General features: G+C 37.0%; 1 protein-coding gene across 4 annotated transcripts in view; it reads right to left on the reverse strand.

Annotated features, from left to right (window-relative positions):
- The window catches only part of PPHLN1 (periphilin 1), an 80,637-nt gene that overhangs the window by 32,009 nt on the left and 24,354 nt on the right, over positions 1–24,274 (reverse strand). For 3 of the 4 annotated variants that reach the window (XM_084305981.1, XM_084305978.1, XM_084305979.1), the window contains exons 6-9: positions 16,836–17,083; positions 12,553–12,635; positions 8,711–8,830; positions 5,465–5,605 (exon numbers count right to left, since the gene is read on the reverse strand). In XM_084305981.1, coding sequence (XP_084162107.1) covers positions 5,465–5,605; positions 8,711–8,830; positions 12,553–12,635; positions 16,836–17,083 — 592 coding nt within the window. The remainder of the gene's footprint in view (positions 1–5,464; positions 5,606–8,710; positions 8,831–12,552; positions 12,636–16,835; positions 17,084–24,274) is intronic. The other variant, XM_084305980.1, reaches the window with a different exon arrangement.

Here is a 24,274-nt window from a genome sequence, read left to right on the forward strand (position 1 = left end):
AACTCATTAATGTCCACGGAAAGGGAAGAGAACACGACTAAACAATTGGGAAGAGGAAGACTGTAACTTCTAAGGTACAGTATCTCAAACACAAGGGAAGGAAAGTAGCTGAAGCTTTTACAAGTATCCTGCTTTAAATCAACGTGTTTGTAAGGAGAATCAATGGTACGATGAAGATATTGACCAAAAGCTTTTATGTTCTCCATCTGGCAGTCCCAATAAACATGAAAATGCAGATTTCTAATAAACAGCTCAGATTTAGAAAGCTGAAACATTGCAGTTTCAACAAAAACCACTTAAGCCAAGCATGAACTGTAAGAATGCAAATACATATAACGTAATTGATTTGAGTTCATAATGCTAAAACTTAAGAAGCTCTAATAATATTGAAAGACTGTAGAAAAATTAGCAAGTCATAATTAGTGTGGAAGAAAAAGTGCCTAACAATGTGCAAAAAGTAATAAATTATTTGTCCTGTATGTAAGGACAGTGGTACGCATATAAGGAAATCAGTAAACCACAGAAGGATGAAACAAGACCATAGGCAGATACTACCATTAAAAGGAATCCTCATCCATTTTTCCGAGATGCCTAAGGCAAGACACCAAAAACTGAGACACAAATTTTCCTGATTAGGAAAAAAAAAATAATACTCTTAACTATCTCTTACATTTAATAAAATAAAATAAAGAACATAAGCTTAGAAGAGGCATGACACATAGTATGCTACCAGACAAATTAGACTGATGAGGAGTTCTTCATTAAGCTCCTGCTACTGTGTACTAAATACTCAAGGTTTGAAGGACAATAGAAAAACTAGGAGGGAACACAAGATCTACAGCTTCCCCATCTTTTACTCTCATCTGGTTTATTACTCTTGTCTGGTCTCCTCCCATCAGAAACAAAGCACGTCTGACCTCATCCATAATCTGAGCTAATCCTTTAATGTGTTCTCCAGCTACCCCAGTTCCTCTTAGCTCTACTTAACTTACCCACCTCTTAACTCATATTTTAATTAGGAGATTTTTTCTAACACAGATCATTTTGCCTGAAATGAGCAACAGCACAAGCAGACCAACAAGCCAACCTGAGGAAACTATAACCCGTTTCTCTGGCTCAGCTGAAGACGAAAAGAAAAGGTACATCCAAGGTCAGCTTTGACAGCCTCTGCCTTCCTTATTCCCTGGATTCCCGTTACTCCAATTTATTCATTTATTTCACTACAACTGCTAAAACTTAAATGTTTAACCTAATACACCTAGAACTTGTAAAATTTTTCTGATATACTTACCATGGTTTCTCATTAGCTTATTCCTGGCCAAGATCTGGAAGCTACTTCAAATTTACATCCCCTTCCACCTTTACACTGTTGATAACATCAGCCATACATTCCTTGAACTCTCTTCCTCAGCCTCTCATACCTCTCTGATCAATCACTTGTTATCCTTCTCAGGGACAGTTCTCCAGTTTCTGAAAGACGTTTACAGGTCTTCAAACTTAGTTCTACTTTATTCATTCTGCTCCACGTGGTCTCAGGAGTCCACACTGTCTCACCAACAGCATAAGGTGAAGAATTTTTTTCCCATCAAACAGCATAGCATTTAAAGTAAAAATTGGAAGTCCTGGATAAGAGTGTACTCAGCATCCTGGGAACTGGAAAATACATTCTGCATGTAATGCCCGACATCTCCAGTTGCTTTTTTTGGTTTGTTTTTACAGCTCCATTTCTCCCAAGGAGTGAAGGAGTAAACATGAGAAGTAACCACCTCTTGTTCCAGATGCCATACAAACACAGGCAACGTCTAAGCATCCTATCCCACAAGAACTAACTTGAAAAACAGCGATTCAGTGTACACGTTTACAGACTGGACTTTATACCAGAAAGCAGACGACATACCCAACCACATAGTGATTCTTCTTCCTTCTTTACATGCACCATATATATATGAGGTTTCAAATATAAGCGTTAGAAAACCCGTGATCTTCAGCATCTTCCAGCAAGAAGGCTGTCCATAAGGATAACAGGTCATTAATTCTACTGAGGGCTGTTAATAAGTAAAGTCAAGTAAACAAGCAATCCATCTACATGTTAGAACATTTTAAAATATTGTTTGAAAGGGTCCAGTCAGTCAGATCTAGTAGTAAGCAGTAATTCCATTTAAAAAAAAAAAAAGTGTTCACAAATGCATTCACTCCTGCTTCCTTCACAGATGCCAGAGCTCTGCGGTAACAGAAGTTTTGAAGTCTGAGTGTCAAATCTCATTCAGAAACACAGGAGGTTTGGTTTTTTGCCAAAACCAAGGAAGGTACTTGGCTCATTTGGTAAAATTTGTCTTCTGAAAATTAATGGATTTTCAGAGGTAACCCATGTCACTTAAACTTGCATATGCAACATTTAAGAACTGGACACATAATAATGGCCTAGTTAATACAGTGCTGCAGACTTGATGTCTAGACAAGATAAGACATTTCAAGAATCCCTGCTACTCCTGCTTATAAGGAGCAACAAAGAGATAGCCTTTTGTGTAACACCGACAGTGAATCGCTCCAATTGGGAACTTAACACCAAGGACGTATTTGTCATCACTTCCGAAAAAACCCACACTTCAGCACATTATGTGCTAAAAGCATAAACTGATCCTTAACTATATAAAAACAGAAACTGAACAATATGCATTAGCCTGTATTGGATATTATGAGATTCAGAAGGATTAAAAATACACAAAAAATTGTTACATCAGCAAACTCTGAACAGTCATTGACCTTGACCTGCCAATGCAAAATCCTCTGCTATGCTATTTTCAAATACCCAGAGCAGTCTTAAACATCTACCCGATGGTCGCCTACCCAACCACGCTGAGACAACACACACCACCACATTTCAAAATTATGGTTACGGGGGAAAGAGGGAAAGACATGTTCAAAAGGCATTAAGTGCAGAAACAAATTAGATAAGAGCTTTCTTGTAAATATTTTCTATATTTCATTATCAAGTCAGTCTTCCTTTTCCTGAAGAGTATTAGAACCTACAGTTTACTTTCCAGATTAAGTGTTACATCTATATAAGCAGTGTGGTGTGACAAGCAATAATATTAAAATTGAGTGTTAAGGACTAATTTTACTGTGAGGAACCCAGAAACATGCTTTTGTTTAAACAGTAGAAGAAATACAGCATAAATTATGTTGAGAAGTTCATCAAAGCACCTTCAGTAAACAGTTCACCACAGGCCTGAATATTTAGCTCCTGTTCCACTCCTTGCTGCCTCTCACCTTCCTTGTCAGTACCGGAGAACTCCCGCCACACAGAATTAAACCAAGTTTCCTTTTAGATCCTGACAATTCAAAGCCAATGCAACAGGCTACAACATTTCTACAGAGAGACTGCTTCCAGATACAGTTAAAAGACTTGCTGTGTTTCACAATCACGAAAAACAGTAAGGCTATCATACTAATACATTTTCTGGATCGTGTTTAAATTGCTGAACCAGCAATCACTTAAAATTTCTTGGAAAAACACATAGATCACTTTACAGTGCTAAGTTTAAATGATTAAATATATGTCTTCTCTAGCTTTAACTTAATTTACAGTACCTGATTTAAAAAAAAAAAAAAAAAAAAAAAGTCTTCAGTTGAACAAAATGTACTGAAGATGCTTCCAGTATGATTGTAAAACCTTATTTTAATTCTGTGGAAGCTGGCAGCTTCAGTATTCAAATCAACAACAGGAGAAACTGGTTCTGTGAAATCAAAAACTTTTAAAGTTATTCCTCAGGCTTTTCTGAGTGAAACTCCTAAAAGTATTGTTTTATAAAATGTAATCTAGATTCCTCTAGAGATAAGTGTCAACACTACCAAACATAATAATTTTAGATCGCATTAAAAACAACAATTGTTTTTACGCCCCAATTTTCATCACTCTTGACTATAAGCCTATCTCTAGGACCTAGGGGCACATCTTCATGGGAAATAAACCAATTGCAGTTTCACCAGCATCAGCTAAATATTCATAGTTGTTCTTTTCAGAAAAATCTGCTCTTAGTCTTTTCTTTTTTTTTCCTTCTCTGCTTGTTACTTTTAAATAGTCATAAGTTTATGTATTTCGTGGTAGCTGATTTAGGCCACGTAGAAACTGGTGATCGACACACAAGGATAGACCAACTGCAGCATGACCCTAGTAAAAGTTAGAGCATGCTCTATCCCAGGCAGAACCAGCACAGATAATGCCGTTTTCACCAGGAAAACCCTACGCAAAATCAACATTAAAAAAAAAGAGTAAAAGTTTGGTTTTCATGTATCAAGAGAAAGGAACAGTGTTACAGTATAGGAAATGGGCTCCCGGGCAACAGAACAAAAGCCACAAGAGCTCGGAGAGAAGAGACCTAGAATAAACTTTAAAATCTTTTCTCATACAGACCAGAGAGCTACTTTCCTGAAGACATTATGAGATGATCAAGAGGGGGATAAGTGATTTGTATATCTTCTTTCCACCTATCACAGACACACACCGAAAACTTTGCATATCAGATCTTGATGCCTGATGAATATCACCTCTCCTGACCAACTTATAAATTTAAAACCAATTTTCCTGTGTTGTGCAGGGTTGTATTGGAAAGGGTCAGGAAATTCTCCAGAATTCTACATTAAAAGTAACAAAACTATGGAAACAAAACACTTCATTTCTTTATGACAAACAAAATATAGTAAGTTATTGGAGTTGATTTCCTTACTGTGGAGTGATATGGTAAAGACTAGTAGATGAATAACCTTCTACTGAACCTCCTCAAATACTCAATGTTACAAGAAGAGCAACAAAAATCATGTTTTGTATTGAATCTAACCCCAAACACTCTACAAAAAAAAAAAAAGAAAAAAAAATACATTTTTTGAACATAATACATGTATACCCCTCTCATCCAGATAGAAAACCCTTCAGTCGAAGAAAAATGTAACGGTTCTTAATCTTTGAATAAAGACAATGGCACTGGATGAGTTAAACAAAACCAAACAAAACCACAACAGGCAGCTTCTAGTGTTCAATCCGCAAACTGTATATATTCTAGTTAAAGAAATTATAGTGTAAAAGTCATTTTTGATAATTTGATCTCATGTAAAGCCATATTTTTAATTACATTTGAAATTATCTGTTTATATTTGATTTTGGAACAGCTATTCACAGCAGCAATCATCCTTGGCTTGTGAAATAACAGGTGCTACATTTAAGTTACAGAAAACTACCACTAATTCCCATGTGCAGATAAATTTCGTACTTCTTCAGTAATGTATCTGAATGAATCTCTGTAGATGGAGATGCTGTGATCCCATTGCCTCAACAAATTAGATTATGTTACTATTATGCTCCAAGGGGGACACAAAGAAAGAAATCAAGATATTTACAGCAGATCAAACCATTGCACAAGCACAAGCACTGTGTTAATAACAAAACAAAAAAAACAAAGGGACTCACCTGTTCAATCTCCTTGGTCTTAGTTGCAATTGCTTTTGAGCGGCAGAGAAGCTGGCCATCCTCATACAATTCCGTATTATCCGTTATATTTGTTTCTGTTTCCTCTGTTTGTTCGACATACAATGGCGCTGAAGATCCAGCCTTAAAAGAAAAACAATATTCACAGCTCTGAGAGAAAATAAAAACTCATAGCATAACACCAAAAGTAAAAACCCAAATACATTTAGTTAAATATGACTGTGATTATCAAGGCCATTAGTGAAGTATTATTGCTACAACCTAAAATCCGTATTTCTCTAACTGTTAAACACATAGAAAACATGACATTACAGAAAACCCGTGACTCAGTCTTAACTGTGTAAGGACAACAATGTCAGATAACCTTTACCTGCCTTTCCTCTGAGAAGAACCTTGTCTATTTAGTATTTACCACAACCAACCATCAAGAAATCCACAATTAAAGTGGGATTAGCTTTCTGGGAATGCATAAAGGTAACAAAACCAAAGTTAAATAGTCAATGACAAAATCAGAAAGAACTCTTGCAGCATTCAGTGCTACGGGTTAAATATTAAAGGGAAAGAGATACCTATTACATAGCAATAGAAGACGTGCTTAGAGGATTTCTAATAGTATCAGAAATCTTACTGAAGTATCAAATTTCATAGGCTTCCCCCTAATATGGAAATTGAGACAGTATTCCTGCCCTAAAGAATACAGACTCACATTTCAAGGAGTTTATACAGAAAACTGAAAGAGAAGAAATTACTACAGCATATTTAAATGCAATATTACACAACAGATTTATACAATAGTAGAAAGGGGGTTGGGGTGTTTCGGTAATAAGATTGGAAAATTGAATTAGATGCATAAAATTTCAACTATTTAAAAATAAAGAAATGGAGGAACTTAAGACATAAGTAATGTGTAGGAGAAGAGCATTAGAAAAAAAAGTTGAAGTGATCCTATGAGCATCTGCTCAAAACTCAGAAGCAATATAAACCATGAAGAACAGACCCTGAATCTCTTCGCTGCACTAAATCATGAAATGCCTGAGTAGAGGCTGATAAGAAGTTCAGTGCAACACAAGGTTCAACCATTACACACTATGCAAGATAAACAAACTGGGAAAAAAATTGTTGCAATTCATACATGACAGCTTACTAATCAAGGTGAGAAATACCCTTTCTGCTAGGACTCTGAACGAAATGCCTCACCTCCTTCATTAGCATTCCCATGACACACTTTCTTGGTCAATAAATCATCTCAGACTCCTCCATAATCTACAACAATTGTTTCATTTTGAATCTTTCTCCCACTGCAATTTCCTTTGAGGCAGAGAGGCAACAACTCTTCTCCATACGGCCCACTCTGTTATTTCCTCCATTGCATTACCTTCCCTTCATCAAGAACATGAGTGATAATTTCTCTTCAGCTCTTCTTTCCTGAATCTCTCTACAAATGGAACTGCCCATGCATATGTTCTCCTCTACAAGGCATCTGTGCTTGGATCAGTTTGCTCCTTATTTTTCCGCACTTCACCACCTTTTTAAACTTTCTTTTTCCTGGAGGGAAATGAGCGACTCTTTTGCCTACCTGTATCTTCCTGTTAGTATCAAGAAGTTGCTGATAGCTATTACATTAATGGGCATGATTTGAGAACTCAGATAAATGTAGATCCAGTCTGTTTATTTCTCAAATCTAGATCTTTGGTTCTGTAAGTGTGAAATACAAGGAGGAAATGTAATGCTTCCCAAGATGCTTTTATTTTCCCTCAAATCATTTACAAATATAAAATACAATCCCATTAACTATGAAGATTAAGATGTGACTTTGTAAAGTAGGTACTATTTTGTTTTTGTAAGACTGTTTCTCAAGTTGAAAGGAAGCCTGCTGAAATGACTGCAGGATTAAAACAGACTGTATTACAAAAAAAAAACACAAACACAACACTACGTGACTTTGATTTGTTTTAAACAACAAAAGGCAGATGTCTGCATCAAAAGATGCTAGTTAAAAGACACCATGCTTGCTAGGTTCTTGCTGCTGTCTCTTTGCCAGAAATTACTGTCTACTAATCTTGCCAGCCTTGGCTTTGAAAATCCTGTGTCACATATAGTCTTCCTGTGACTAAAAGCCAAAAGACAGAGTTAAGTCTGTCAATCTGTTCAGGACAGAAAGGTGAGAAAGTCACAAAAATGGTTAAGGTATAAAAGGTGATAAGGGCTCTCCCACAAACCCTGTCCTTTCAGTGCTAGGCTGAATGCTCCCATGATCTGAGAGCCCTAGGACTCCCATTAGCAATCCCTACTAACCTGCTTTCTCCCCCAGTCAGGGATTCAGGTTATCAAGTAGGTCCCATACTTGCCAGAACACAAGATCCACAGATGAATTGTCCAAGAGCAAGAGGTTTGTCAGTTCCTTGCCAATCTCACTACAATTAACTTCAGTAGTAAATACTGAACTATTTAAGTTTTCTCAATTAATGAACACTCGCAGAGCCTGAAAGCCTGCTCTGTTAGCAGAGCAGTGAAAAATGATCACTGAAAAGGGCTATAATCACACTTCAATATACGGGCAGAAGACAAGGAGGGGCAAGAACAGATGGTTCTAAACTGACAATTAATTAATGCTGAGTATTAACGAAACAAAGGTTTAGGGAAGATAAATAAACCCATCTATCAACCAAGTGCAGTAGCAAGGGTAAAGACCTAATTTTTAAGATGAAGGATGATTGCTTTCAAAAAGGAATACCTGAAATGACATGAGAGACTGCCACGGCATGGAACTGAACTCAAGAAACCAGAGCTTCCCTTCTGGTCTGATGTTTTACATGAACACTCATATTTTGACTCAGTAAGCCCTCACTGGTTTTAGGGAGCTGAGTAGGCAAGCCAACTTACACCAGTGCAACAGTTCCTTGGGAACTCTCCATGGGAGAGCCAGAGCCTGATTTTGTCAATTGTTGCTCAACATGAATTCAAATCATAGTAACAAAACACACTATGTTTTTGTGGGTTGGTGTTGCATTGTGTTTTGTGTGTTTTTTTTTTTTTAAACAACGAATATAGCATCATGAACACAAGGCTTTAGTTTCCCTCTCTCCCCCTTACACCAAAATTTCACAGTACAGGCAGACAATTCCAAGGGTAAATTATAAGACATGCCTTTCAGGAAAGTGCTGTAAAACTAGAAGCTACTGTTTTAACACTTATAACAAAATAAATTGATTAATGCTCCTGTCTTACATCATACTCTGTTCTTTCAGGTAAACTGCTTTCATCCGCTTTCTCTGCCTTTTCAGCTGCCCATTTGCTTGCAGCTTCTGCAAGTTCCTTCTCCGATAGTCTGTTGCTCTTATCCAATGCCTGGAGAAAAACATTACAGTGAAGGTTTAAACATGAAATACATTTCCACATGGAAAAACATCCTCAAAATGAAAATAAACATTTTTTCACAACATCTTGAAATAGGAAATAAGGAAGCCGAAAATTTCATTTGCTGACTTGTTTAAAAACAAAATAAAGTTCAGGAAAATGTTAAAAAAGCACCATATTTTCAGAATCAGGGTTTTTGTTTTGTTGTTCAAAGGTCAGATAACAGAAAAATTTGAGACCAGCTGAGTTTAAAGACAAAGGGATCTAATGCATACTATGGAGTAATCAGACACAAGTGTGGATTGACCTTATAATTCAATGCAATTTTCAGGCGTAAAAGGTGTTGTGGTTTATAACAGCTCAGCACCACACAGCCGTTTTCTCACCCTCCCCAACCAGCAGAATGGGGGAGAGAACTGGAAAAAAAGGTAAAAGCTTGTGAGCTGATATAAAGACAGTTTATTAGGACAGAAAAGAAAGAAAAAATATAGCAATAATAATGATAATAGTAATAATAACGGCCACACTAAGATAGATATCAAAAAAGATACAAAAGGCAACTGCCTGAAAAAGGATGCCACAATGTCTACCCAATAGTTGTTCCACCTTAGCATGTAGATGGACAAAAAAAAAAGCAAACAAGAAATCAAAAAAGAAAACACCTTATCATTAGTTCATTGCAAATTACATAGATGTCCACAGGAAGCAAACACTCTGCAGTCCGATATAGGATTCTGTGCCATAAAGACACAACCTTTAACTGAATTGAGAAGTGAAATACAAAATTACAGAATTAGAATCAGCAAAATCAGGAGGTGACAGAGGTAACGAGGAGTTTGATATGCAAACAAGCTAGTAAGAGGGTTCCTAAGAGGAAGAGGCAATATAACTCCCAGCTCACTTTTCCAAAGTACATGATTATTCTTATACTAATTTCACTACCAACTGCTGCCTGCCCAATGTTCTTATTCCCCAATGTATGCACAACTTTTACCTATAATTTGACTTCTTCCTAGCTGCCAGAAAATCTTGTATTGTGGTTTTATTACAAACCTCTCCATTTCCTCAAATATAGCTCTGCAAAAAGACATAATCAATATCGTTGTCACCAATTGTTATCATTGCAAAAACTTAAGATAAAATCTCACATGCCTTACAATGCTTCTACAAGCTGAAAATAGAAACTAGCCATTCTAGTATCTGGAAGACAGCAGGGGAAAAAAAAAGTTTAATCTCACCAAATTATGTGGGTCACATGTGAATAACATGTACTAAAAATACTGAGTGTATTTTATATAATAAAGTAGTAGCATTTCCACAGGTACACTCTATTAAAGGTAAGAGAAAATTAAAAGAACATGAGCACACTTCAAATGAAAACATTTGAAGCTATTTAGGTTGTAAACTAGCAAGAAATGTACAAAAAAACTTTTTTTTTTTAATCAAAAAAGGGTGTCTTTTCATTTTTTCCTTATGCATAATGCAAGAGCAGCAAAAACCTGTCAGTTTTCTGCTATCTTCTCTGGGAAGCTTTCCTTGTCTCACACATCTGTCTTTGGCTTTAATTATGTTGGATGCAGCCTCCAAGGCTTGTAGTCCAGAAAGATATTAAAGAAAAACACAAAAGATGTCATGCAGCAGTCAATTAAACAGGTGGTTAAGATCTGATAACACCAGCATGTATTAATTCACAGGCATGAATATGTAAAAAAATTAATTATAAGACAGATAAAAAAACCTTTTTCAGATTTGCATACAGTTAAAGTGAAAAGAGATATTGCTGTTAAAGCATATACCTTTACAAGTATTTCAAAGCTAAATTATTACTTAGAGCAGTGAAAATTATCTCCTTTAATCTAGAGAATGAAGCATACAATTCATTTCTCCATTCTAGATTGTAAGACCCTCGCCCTAGAGATGTTTATCGTGTTTTGGCACAACTTTTTTGGTTGATATTTCCACACAAGTGAAGCACTTACACAGTTTAACTGGGTAGTGTAATCCAGCCATCACCCCAGGAGGCTCCTCTGACAGAAAACAGTACATTACAGGCAGATGTGGGGACTCAAAAGGGACAAGTGATAAAACATCACTGAAGTAATTCCATTATTGCAGCTTATGTATAGCCAATAAATACTTGTGTGACTGGGGTAAAGATTTCAGTCAAACAAAGTTGTATTTTGTGTGGTCTACATCAAGTGGATATACGCAAACCTCTGGCGTCAAAAAATAAAATAAAATATCAATACAGCATCGATCAGAGCTCTCTGGAGAGGAAAGCTATACAAAGAATACTTATAGCTCAAGCTCACACTGCATATTAATACCATAGCAAGAGATTTTGCAGTATCTCTTTGTTCCCACAGATTTATATTACAGATTTAGTATTAAGCTGCGGGATGTTAAGTCCGTAAGCAAAATAGGTGAACTAATTATAAAGTTTATTTTCTAATCCAGATCAGCACAACTTGTGCCTAACAGCTTTTATCTTACTTATTTACATCACTGTAAATACAGGACTAGCCTCCCCCCTTAAGGACATTGGCACTTCACTAGTGCCTAGCACAGCACTTCCAAAAGAGCTGCATAAGGAATAAGTACTTAGAGTGACATAGCACAACCAAAACCTGATTTTTTTTTTACCCAGTTAATTATTTCCTTTAGTCTTACCTTCTCACAACAAAAATACCATTCTCCCCCTGCTCCCCCCCCCCTTTTTTTTTTTTTTTTTTAAATCCACTTTTTTTTTCTTTTTTTAATTAAAAAGACCCCCAAGAACCAGGCTAGTATATCACGCTACTTAGGGTGAGTGCTACTTTCTAATAGGACCTTGTTCACTCAGAACAATATATAGCATTGTTTATTTTTCATTAAAAAAGATTTCTCAAAAATGTAGGGAAAATACTCCTGTGGAAGCGTTCATTTTAACCTCAAATACAATTTCAGGCAAGCAGTCTGTGATGTGAAAATGTTTTTACTGCCACAGGACGGCCAGAACAAAACTGATTGCTGCTGATTGTTCATTAGCGTTTATTAGTCTGTCTGTTTAACTAATTAGTAAGATTATGTAGTTGGTGCTCAGCTGACAAGATTTTTTTGATGGGAAATTAAACAGCATCATTTAGAATCTTAAAAGACATTTACCAAACTGTTTTGCAATGTGGCTCTGCTCCCGAGGAAATGCTATCATTCTTGCCACATCCCTACGCAGCCCTGCTTCCAGGCCAACTCTTCTGTTCACATTACTTTCCCAATCTGTCAGACACTTCACCTCACTGTTTCCAAATCCAGTCACACCTGAAGAATCACTAAAGGATGGAGTTCAGTGCACGTACATGCATGTCCTATTGATCTTTTGTTCCTAAAATCTGCTTCCCCATTTTTTCCTTGCCATTCCTTTCCTAGCGTACTCCAGGCTTTAGAAAATAGTGATTTAAAATCTATTTTAAATGTCCTTTCTCCTAAAATAAGACAGTGACTACAGAATAAAAAGCATTGTCAGTGTCATCATTAGATACACAGCATTAGCAGCACCTTCCTGCTAGATACAGGACAACCATCCTCTCTGCAGGACTGCAGAGCAATACAAGATGCTCCTTTCCTTAACAGCTGCATACAGCATCTCCTCCCAAGTGAGGGGGAAAAAAAATAATGAATTCCAACAATGAACGACCTGAAAGAATGGTGAGAAGTGCTCAAAAAACAAAATTCACCTTTGATGATGGTACTGCTGTGGAACCCGAAGGTGATGCATCTCTTGACGTTTTCAATGTCTGAACTGAAGTCCTCTCTTTACCTATAATTAAAGAATAAATTAAGAAGTGCAAAATTACATTAAATACATATGCTGCAAATATATTGGCTTTCATAATTTATTGGCAGAAAAACTTCAGTGAAATTTGCTCAGCTCAGACAGGAAATCTATAGCCTCCACTATCTGATAAATTCTGATAACACTTTCTTCTCTTTACAAAGAGAGAAGAGAGAGTTGTTATACTTGGCAGATTTAGGAAACCTCATTACTCAATACTTAACTGAGGAGCACAGCAATATGATTTGGCAAGATGATGTCGTTTTACTTTTTAATGTTCCTGTAATAAGCTTAATCCTAGCAGGTGAGATGAAGAATTGCTACCTTTTTATTCTATTAGCCACCAATCAATCACTCCAGGAAACCAGGCAGTGCAGGAACTGGTTTAGCAGCCACAGTACATTGGAAGGCTCTGCGGTGGGAAATCCTGTATTGTATGAACCACAGGCTAAATTCTCTTTGTATTATCAGAGGTTTTCTTGTAAGTGTTCAAACCAGCAAAATGCCACTTCAGATTTACTACGCTAATCACAGTCTGTGCACAGCCTTGCCACAGGTCGGTTACAGGCAGCCCACAGCACTACAACTGGTTGCAGTGCAGGCTACTGGTTTTCAGCCTGTGGTCTACGGATTGCATCTAAAGGATCTGCAAGAGGTGAACAGGTACAACAGGTCTGTTGTCAGCAGGCGTAAACTTACTAAACTATTCACATTCACTAGAAATTGCACGACTGCTCACAAATGGAAAGTAATACAGACTTATCTTGGCTTCAATTAAATTTGTATCAGTTCAATTAAGAAAGGGATGAATTAAAAACAAGTCTACCAAGCATTTATGAAAATTTGGATATAAATTATTTGAGCAGACTTATTTAGGAGAACCAATATGGCTTTAAATTAATGAATTCAAGCAATAAAAAGCAATAAAACAAGGCATCTCACTCCTAACAGCTAAGCTATTTTCTTTTTTTTTTTTTTTTTTACTCAGTGCTGTAAAATAAGATGCATAGCGTTGAGGATTTTGAAATACTGCTACCTACAAAAAATACAAGGAGAAGTCTATGCAAAATGCATACTTTTCACAGTAGGAAATCACAGAATTAGAACCACAGAATGGTTTGGGTTGGAAGGGGCCTTAAAGACCACGTAGTCCCAACCCCTGCTATGGGCAGGGACACCTCCCACCAGCCCAGGTTGCCCAAAGCCCCATCCAGCCTGGCTGACCTGTCTGGACATATTTTCCATATTTTTCACATATTTCCTATGGTGAAAAGCATGCATTTTGCATAGACTTTGTGTTCAAGAAAGACTTAAAAAGCTGGTCTTCTACTCTTTCCTCACATTTCCATGCCATCTGTGTAAAGTAGACTGGTAGCACAAAGCAAAGATCAAACAATTGCTCATCTCTGCACATTATTAGAGGCAAGTGAGTTACTACTACCATGATGCTGAAGGCCTACTAATCCATGAAAAAAATCTTCACAGCTACTGATAGGTCTTTCAAAACGTTACTGATAATAGCTGGGGAAATTACTTGGATAAAAGTAAGTGTTCCAAATTACAATTTAGTCCCTGATTTGAAAATCATGCTAAATGGAAAACATTTAAAAACATAGCAAGCAGATGTATTTAAGAATTTCTAGTGGCCAAACCAAAGATTAGATTAACTATGAATTACCTTTAACCACGAAAGATCTTAAACAACAAAAAGAACACCAAAAGGAAAGCTGTGCAAAAATTAAAAGCTGCTATAAATACAATGCATCTGACAGAAACAAAAAAAAAAAGATGGAAATAATCACATCTTTAATCTGTCACACTCCCCAAAGCACAGAACGCCACCCTGACATCAACAGGTAACACACAAGTTTTGCTCCTGTGATACCTGCTTTTCAGCCTCATGATGAGCCACATCCTTTCTTAAAAAAAAAATGCACAAACTATTTCAATTCTGCCTTTGACATACCTCCTTCATCACACTGGATTCTTTAGAGATTACCTAACTTGAGTAGATTATGTGTTTGTGCTTGAACAGACAGAATTAGTTGAAAGAGGTAGCAGTAAATTAGGCAAAATTAAGAAGAGAAAGAAACTGCTGTATATTTTCAAGGCCCTTTATTGTGAACATACGACTATTCTGAACCATTGAACATGATACTTTCTAAGTAGTGCTATTTGCATTCCTGGATCTCCTTGGCACAGCACTCTATAGACCCCTTACTGGACTGGCCTGACCAAGCCATGCCACCCTCCTTCCTACATGCTCACCCAACATAACTGGATTGAAACGGCTCTTCCCACTAGCCCTTTCTGTCCCTCTACTCCAAAAGTTCCTGTATTTCCCTAGTTTGTTTGTTGAAATCTTGTATTTTTGATGATTTCTGAACGGCTCAAGAGCATGAAATATTCCTCCTGCAGTGGAAGTCATCAGGTCAAACTGATTCAGACAGCATGACTTCAAACAGTATCACAATATTTAAAGTATTAAAAGTTCCGCATGGAACAGTATACAGTTCACTTATTGAAGAATCCATTTTTCTAAAATGAACAGACTAAAATGGACTGCTGACATATATGACATCAGTCCCATTTTATTTTCCTTCTAACCATGTAATAGATGAGCTTACCTAGGACAAATCATTTTCGAACAGTATGCTGGAAGTTTTATTTAAAACATTTATATCTTGCAAGTAGATTGTTTTAATTCAGTCATCTGCAGGAACAGATGAACCAGAGTACTATATTCTGGGGAACAAGCTATTATAGAGAAATAGTCAGTGTACAAGCCATCTGGTCTCTTCATATCGATTAAAAAATGGAGAAAGGTGTTTAACCATGGAATTGAAAAGAAAACCCCAAAGCCACAGACTTAAATATAACTCTCTCTCTGGACTGGCATCTTTTCTGAAGATGTCTGCTTCCACCTCACCACTTCCACTGCTGTTTGAGTAATTCTGCCTCTGCCAATGCACTAAAAAGTGACAGAAGTCAGCTCAGAATTGTAGGAAACACCATAAACATTTACGTGTTTTTCCAAACATTTTTTTTTCATGTAACTCCTGGTAATTCTCATCTGTACATCGACAACACTCCTGCAAATATAGTTGAGTATCATATTCTCTTCCTCTCCTACATTGACAGGAATTTATATTCACTGGGTATTATTACTAAATGTTACAATAATTGCAATGATCAGCTAGAAAGCTAATTTGTATTCTACCACTAAGTGAAATAATTCCTTAGTATTTAAACAATGTGAATTGAATTCCACAAGAAACTTTTTGGCAAGAGGAGCTACATAATTGTCTAGTATGCCACATATCAACTAAAAAAACCCTAATTAATTAAAAAAACTACTGTCAAAATGAACAGTAGGTTTGTGTAGCTCACTAGAATAACATTTGCAGAAAGGAAACTCAAATCCAATTAATTTACATAAATTGAAGAAACAGCAGTAGCTAAGATTGTAGCATACTTTAAAAACGCAATTTTGCTTCTTTTTGCAAATTAAATATTTCAGGTTTTCACTTTTAAAACAGATGATTCATTAGATTATTTTTTTTTTTTTAAAGATTAACAGCTGAGCTTTTACAAACCAGAACATATTCCTTTTGTTCTTGACTCTACATTTCTTTGAAGAAAGCAAGATTTGAGAGAACCTGGCAATGAAATTAAATTGCTACAAAAATAAATTAAAAAATAATCCACCAGCATCAAAGCCCTAACAACACACTTCTAAAAACATTTTCAGAAAATATAACAAGTAGCAGCATGCACCTTAATTTCTCCAAATTTTTAATCCCCCTTTTCCCCTGGTTGCAGGAATAAAAGCCTTCATCTGCTACAGCTGACAGCTGAGTTTCTTCTAAGGGAATCCAGAGAAGTACTTAAGAAGTAACAGAAGCAGTTGATGCTAAAATGAAAATAACAAACTAAACTGGGAAAAACTGCACAGCTGAGAGTTCTGCAGTCAGTCTGGAGGTGCTGTTGAAATAACACCTACAATCCCACGCATGAAATACATAGAGGAGCAGACAGTACAATGAAGCAGCTGAAGAGCAGACAAGTAATTGGTACACGATGTCTCGTTTTCTCATTGTAAAAGAGCATACGTAAAGAGAAAGGTCGTATAATGAGTTGAAGTTTCACCTCACGAACCAGTTCTCATCATTAATCCAGCATTACCTTGCTGAGAAGAAATATTTCTTTTATGTAAAGATGACATACTTCTGCTATGCTGAGACTGGTGAAAAGGATAGGCTTTGCTTCTTTCAGGAGAGTAGCTCCTGCTGCTGACACTAGAGCCAGATCTGCTGTGCGGAGAATCCCTTCGGCTCACTGGCGATTCCCTGAAGAAAGGAGAGTCCCTCTTATGAGGGGATCGCTCTCTCATATAATGAGAAGGATAGAAGCTTTTTCTTCTGAAGCTGTCCCTTTGAAGACAACAGAAAAATAAAAGTTACTTGGTTATCCTTCCATTGTTTGTACAACAGTGCTAGATAATACAACAGCAACCTTTTATGTCTGATAAATACAAACAGATTAGCTGTCATCTGAAGAACCAGTCTGAAACAGTGCTATATAATGAAGAAAAATCAAGTAGAAAAATAGAAAAAAAAATGAATGCATCTTTTCTGTCAAATTTCATTCAACTACATCATAGCTAGAAGCTAGCTGCACTTCTGTTTCTTGATAACGCAGCTAAAATATAAGAGAACGAGGCATTCAAGAAATTGAGATTCTCACATTTTGTTTTCTTCAGATTCTCTCCACAATCTTACCTTGAAACAAAGTCTGACTATCACAGTAGGAGAAATGCATACCCAAATATTGCTCACATTATTTGGCTGTTTTTCCATTCTATTTTTCTCTTACCTTTACTTTTATGGGACTATCTCCCTCATCTGAGTCCACACACCTTGCTACAGGAAATAACATTGAGGGATTTCAGTTTATTTCCAGCAAGTATGAGGAAAACTGCAGAATTTCTCACCTTATGCTTATGTACCCACCCAAGGTCAAGCCCTGAATGAAAAAATGTATTTATTTATAGCTATTAAAAAGTCTGCCTTTTGCAATATGCAGTATTTACTTCAAACACTTCTATAAAATGCCACAGACACACTCAATATTACATGAAATCCATCTGATTTGAAAGTATAATACATGAACAACGGAAGTTCCTGCTAAATTCATGTATTTTAACTCCAGACCATAATGAAAACATGTTTATCAACATAATTTGCAGGTAACCGGTATATGTAAAGATAAAAAACAAAAAAAAAAAAAAAACAAAAAAAACAAAAAAAAAAAAAACACTACCAAATTCAACTTTGCATACAGAATCTCCAACTTTAACATGCAAGCAAACATCTACTGAATCTAGATCTGTGGCATTTCCCTCAGTCAGAAGACAACTTGTGAAGAGAAACAAGGTTTTCTCAGCTCCTCTGACAATCAAAGCATTGCTAAGTAAAAAATAAAGACTTCAAGGCATTTAGTGTAAGCCAGAATGTACCTTTTTCACTGCTTTTCTCTATTTCTCATCATAGTCCAACATTAAAAATAAGCGAATGCCTCACAAAGACTAGCAAAGATCTGGTGGCTTCGTTTAGCACAATGTAGCTATAGCTAATTTTATGTTGACGGAGAAAAGGAGAAAAGCCCTCTAGTGTACAACTCCTGTAGCATGTTACAGAGGCATACTTGTGGTGGCTAACAAAGGCCTTCAGTGTGCCAGCGGTGGTTTGCACTACTGACACTACACAGGTAGCACCACAGTGACACAAGCCCTCTAGGCCACTCACACTAACGGGTTTTATTCAGTACTGATCCACTTTTGGCATGGAGAGCACATCTACACAAGTGGTTCATCAGAGCACAAAAATCCCACGAGCAACACGGAGCTTATTTTACCACAGAAAAATCGTGGGGGGAGACAGAGAGGGAAAAGATGTGTTAACATAGCCAGTAAGACTGCAGACAATCCTTCAGCTTATTTTTCAAATTCCAGGTGGAATGTAGCATCAGGAAGACAAAAATCATCTATATTTCGAAAATTTTCATATTAATATGAAGCATGAAGATATAAATAGCTGTCAGCCACTGATTTTCAGTCACACACTAGTGAAACAAAGCCAGTTTTTACAGTTAAATAATTATTTCTCTGTTAACAGGCTATAGGCCTTTCTTCGCTATCTTATCTTAGCATACTTTACAGGCCTACGTACCAAAATTGCACATGACAACGTTACAAAGATTTGTATCTAAACAATTTTAATTTCCTTTCTGAACATTTCTTCTTCTGTTTCTTGTGACACTTCCATCTTCCCAAGCAGACTACCGAAAGAAACAAGAATTGCTAAATAGTGCTTCAAGATAACAGTCCCTATACAGTAGCCACTGCACAGATATTTGCACTAACAAATGAATCACCAAAGCATAATCCTCCTGCTTTCTTCAAAGGCCCTAAGAGCAACACGCATAGCTTTGAACACTACTCTTCAGGAAACGTGTGGAATAACCAGAGACTTTCCAGAAGGAAATAACTGAAATGATCAGGGGCTGAAATAACACGCTTAATGAATAAACACTCAAAGCCTTTTGTCTTAAATGTAGGAAGAAGAAATTTGAAGTTCTCAGATGAGTTCTCAGTCCTGTGAGGTGTAGGTGAAAATAGGAAAGCAACACCTGCATTAAATGTATGAAGAGTTTAAGTAGAAATAAACATAAACTGGAGGAAGAAGGAAAACGAAAAGACAGCTCAGACTTCAGTAATGGTAAAAAGCCTAGCTCAGCACTTAACTAGTTTGTCTCAGCAAGTCTCCATAAATATTTGATCAAGATGCTCTTTAATGAATAATAAAAAAATACTTATCAGGAACAGGCTAGGTACAGCACACTTTCTATGCAGTTCCCTCCTAATGCTCTCTCTTGGATTTGAAAAAAAACCTGTGCTTCATTGACTGTAACATCAGTGAGAACGATGCTAAACACAGACTTCAACAAATCAGCTCTGCTTTTAGAGACACAGCCCAGGACAAAGAGGCATTAGTCTTAACCAGAAGTAACTCAGAGTTAGGGACACAACATTACAAAACATTACAGTGGCCAGCAGGCAACAGAAAGCAACTACAAATGTTTTTCTAAACGTGTAATTGCACAAAACGTGAAAAGATCTACTAGGCAAATTCTGAGATTTTACATGTTATTTGTTGCATTACTCTCTGTAACATACAGAGAGTCTTTGACCTTATTTATTTATTCTTAAAGCTCCAGCTTTCTGGCAGACTGCTACACTGCTTTTATGCCCAAAGCACGTTTTTATGAGCAAGTTATTAAGCCCTAGTATATAGAGAAGTTTATTATGGAAATTTTTACAGAGCCCTAGCTATCTAACACATATAACAGTAATATGCACATAAGAATTTACAAAATATCATTGGAGCACTTTTAAAGAGGAAAACATTTTAAAACCTCATTCTGCAGCAATATTATGCACAAAAAAGCAGAAATTTTATTTATCTATGTTTTCGTTTCATCACCCTATGCTAATTCTTCACTGGACCCAATCTCGTACACGAACACTCAAGCTATTTACTATATTAACTATATTAAGGCTGTTTTGGACAGCACAGCAACAGCACAGCATTTCTGATGTTTTCCATTAATGCAACAAACCACGCTGAACAGAACAAAATAAGCATTGTTTGACTTTTTTTTTTTCCTTAAATACTTAAACTAACATACACCTGCAATTTGGTAATGAAGGCCCCAATTCAGCAAAGCAGTTAAGCACATGCTTCAGATTCCAACACATACTCAAAAGGTTTATTGAGCAGGGACAATATTTATTAGAGATTCAAAATTTTTGCTCAGCTCTAACTTTAAAATAGAACGACTCCCTTTAACAAGAAATACAAATTAATCCCCTTTAAATAGGATCCCTCTTATCTCTGTACTTGGTGTTTACATCTCTCACCTAGTCCTGGAAAGCACAAGTTAGTTCCCCCAGATGTACTGCAGTAGGAACTATCAGCTTTGTTAACCTCCACAAAACTTGACCACGAAATTCTCCCTAAAGCTGGTAATCTTGGATGAGCTCCTGCACTTCTGTAAGTAAAGATCCATATACATACACATATATATATACACCATCCACCAAGGGCAGCTGAGGGAAGAGCATAGGTCTGAGAGTTATTTCAGTTAACCATCAGATCCAGTTCCCTGGAGGGGAAAAAACAAAACAAAACACAACGAAATATAGAACAGGCAAAGGTACAGTTTTCTCTCTAGCAGGAGACCAAGGGAACACAGTACAGGGGAGCTTTTCAGTTGCCAAAGGATAGGAGAGGATCGTAAGCTACCCCTACTGCACCGAGCTCTTCTGGGCTCATCATCCCCAACCATTTTAAGCCCAGCAAACCATTCAGCACTGGGGAAACTGAGGGCTATAGGAAGCCCTCAGTGTGGTACAGATTAAGCTAGAAGCGAAGAATAACACGAACTGCTGTGCCAGTATTGTAATGTGAGAGAACAGAAAAGGCAAAATTCAATCACCTACTAGATATGAAGTGCCTGGAGCGGAGGCATAATTGAGTATGTGAAAGCACATCACACGTGCAAATAAGGGAAAAAGCTGCACCATCACAAAAGAAAATATATGAGGAGAGATTAATAATCAATAAGAAAAAGGACGACAACATATATGGATCTGTAAGATAATCTGATTTTTTCTCTCATTGAATTCATACTGCCTGGCAACTGTGTACAAGAACTCGTGCTTACTGTTCTCTTTCAAATTACAGAACTTGGACTTCTAGATCCCAGTAAAGACATCTATCTTTTTAACTCACGCATTAATCAATCTACAGTGTGATCCAGCCACAGAGGACACATCTCACACTTTTGACACTGCACTGAAAAGACTTGCAACTCAACAGCATATCACAGTGCAGCAGAAACCATATGGGTGCTTTCAGTAACTCACAGATGAATGTGGTCTACCACCTAGACAAAACGTCAACTGATAAGTTTTAATGAGCCATCCCATCTGAGGAAGATTATTGTTATTGACAAAAGGGTTAAATATTCCATTTATAGGCTTAAGCTCGATTATTAACCTTGCTTTAAAACAACTCACAATTTTATAAACTGAGGAAAGGATACACACCTCTTAAGACACTGGACTCACGTGCAAAAAGATGGAGCACTTCTCCATAAAGACAGGCTGAGGGAGTTAGGGTTGTTCAGCCTGGAGAAGAGAAGGCCTTACAGAGGCCTTCCAGTACCTAAAGAGGGCCTACAGGAAAGCTGGGGAGGGACTCTTTGTCAGGGAGTGTGGTGATAGAACAAGGAGTAATGGCTTTAAACTAAAAGAGGGTAGGTTTAGATTAGATATTTAGAAAACATTTTTTACTGTGTGGGCAGTGAGGCCCTGGCACAGGCTGCCCCATCCCTGGAGGTGCTCAAGGCCAGGCTGGATGGGGCCTTGGGCAACCTGGGCTGGTGGGAGGTGTCCCTGCCATGGCAGGGGGTTGGAGCTGGGTGGGCTTTGAGGTCCCTTCCAACCCAACCTATTCTGGGATTCTATAAACTACAACAGACAAAACTTGAACTCTGCTTAACTATACACCTTTTCTGTCTCAAAATATGCTGTGGGGGAAAAGAGAGAGAGGGAAAAGAAAAAAATACCAACAAAGAACCTTCTTGCCTTCTTTGCCAGGATAATGCAGGGCTTAACAGAACTACCAACGTGATTCAGCTGACCTGGAAAGCATTTATCAAAGTATACTACACCCTCTCAATTTCTCAAATTTTCCTGCATGTTAAGCACCCAAAAAGCAAACACAAAGGATCAAGAACACTTCCAGCATTTTCAAAGTAAATCTAGATGGTTGAAGATTCTGGCTACCATCCTCTCTCCTAGATCCCTTTCTTTCCAAAGTGTGCAGTATACATTTATGGAACAAAGCAGCAATTCACTTTAGCTCTGCTTCATAGACTTGCTATAATCCTTTGTTTTTGTCCAAAGATCTTTATGCTGATTTACCATAACTTAAAACAATAAATTACAGCATTGTAGATACAAATAATCGCATCTGGCTCCATCAACCTTCATTTGAACATCTGAAACAATGACAGATTTCTTACGACAACTGGTTTTGAACATTATAGCTGAGCAAATAACTACAGTCCTTGAAAATAGCATTTGCTTTAAATGAAATTAACGTAATTTGGTCTAGTCAGTATAATCTCATTAACCTCACATGAAGGTAGAAGGCAATAGGTATTGGAGGACAGTGATAAATCTTGTGAAGAGGATAGCTAGACATACAGCATGTATACCAAAAAAATTAAAAATAAATACAGTACCATAGAAGTCATCGTATGCAAACACCAAAACTCCACACTAATGGCACTTGTCCAACTTATTCGATATGAAATCTATTGAACTCATCTTCCTCCTCCACACCCCCAGATATCATAGCAGATGAGGGGAAAAAGAGAAAAAAAATAAAAAAAATAAGATAACTCGAATATTACAGTACCATTAGGGAGAAGTGTCTATGTCCATTAATCAAATAGCCAGGCTATGCAGTTCAGCTGAAGCTGGAAATCAGATTACTTCTCTCTTTATCCTCAGAGAAGCGCATCCTCTTTTCTACTGTCATCAAGGATGTAATTTATTAAACTTGCTGGAAGATAAACTCAAACAACAGAAGTATATTCAGACTTAGACTTTTTCTATTATCTGACAAACTATTGCCAAGCACACCGATTATGACAAAGGAATTAGTAAGAGTTAGAGTCCGTATAAACGTAGATTTAATTTCCACAGAATTAACAGCAAACAGATTTATACAACTGTATGAAGAACGAAGACAAAACTATAATGTAAATTAGACAAATTAAGATCAAATCAGACAAAATAACTTCATTCAAATGCATGCAATCTTGGCTTCTCTTCTTTTCAAAAATGACAGCTTAATAAGTCCTATAATTTCTCTACAATAGAAAATAAATCATAGAGCTAAAGTTCCAGAGCGCATATTTGCTTAAAGTGATGCACAAACCTTCAATTTCTAATAACAGCTACAGCAATTTCTTCAGCACAAAATATAGCTGATAAAATATTTATTAACACACACTACTGTAGGGCCAGATTTCATACTCTCGACTTTATGAGCAGCATATCATCCCCGAACAGTCATGCAGTTCAGATAACAATCTGAATGAATAAACTTCTCAGTATAATAGCAACTGAATCAATTCCTAATCAGACTTAATTCAAAATTGACACCACTCACATCTTGTATCTCAATATAGAAGCCTTAAATTGGAAGAGAGACAGGAAGCAAGATAGGTTATCTCACATACTCTACCCAGATACCCTAACAGACCAGTGAAACTGGTTAGCATTATCACTTCCAGAGGAAGTTCTAATGGGACAGACCTTTCTGAATCAGCACTCAGACATCTCACTGTCATTTTACCACAGGCACCAAGACCAGAACATGAGAAAGAATTTTAAAGAGTTCCTCTGTGGTACCAGAGAACGCAGGGCTGGATGGGGTGGGAGACGGAAAAAATTCCCGAGTAGTACAGAAATCAAGCACAAAGGT

This window comes from Netta rufina (assembly GCF_964035555.1).
Source record: "Netta rufina genome assembly, chromosome: 1".
Taxonomy (NCBI): domain Eukaryota; kingdom Metazoa; phylum Chordata; class Aves; order Anseriformes; family Anatidae; genus Netta; species Netta rufina.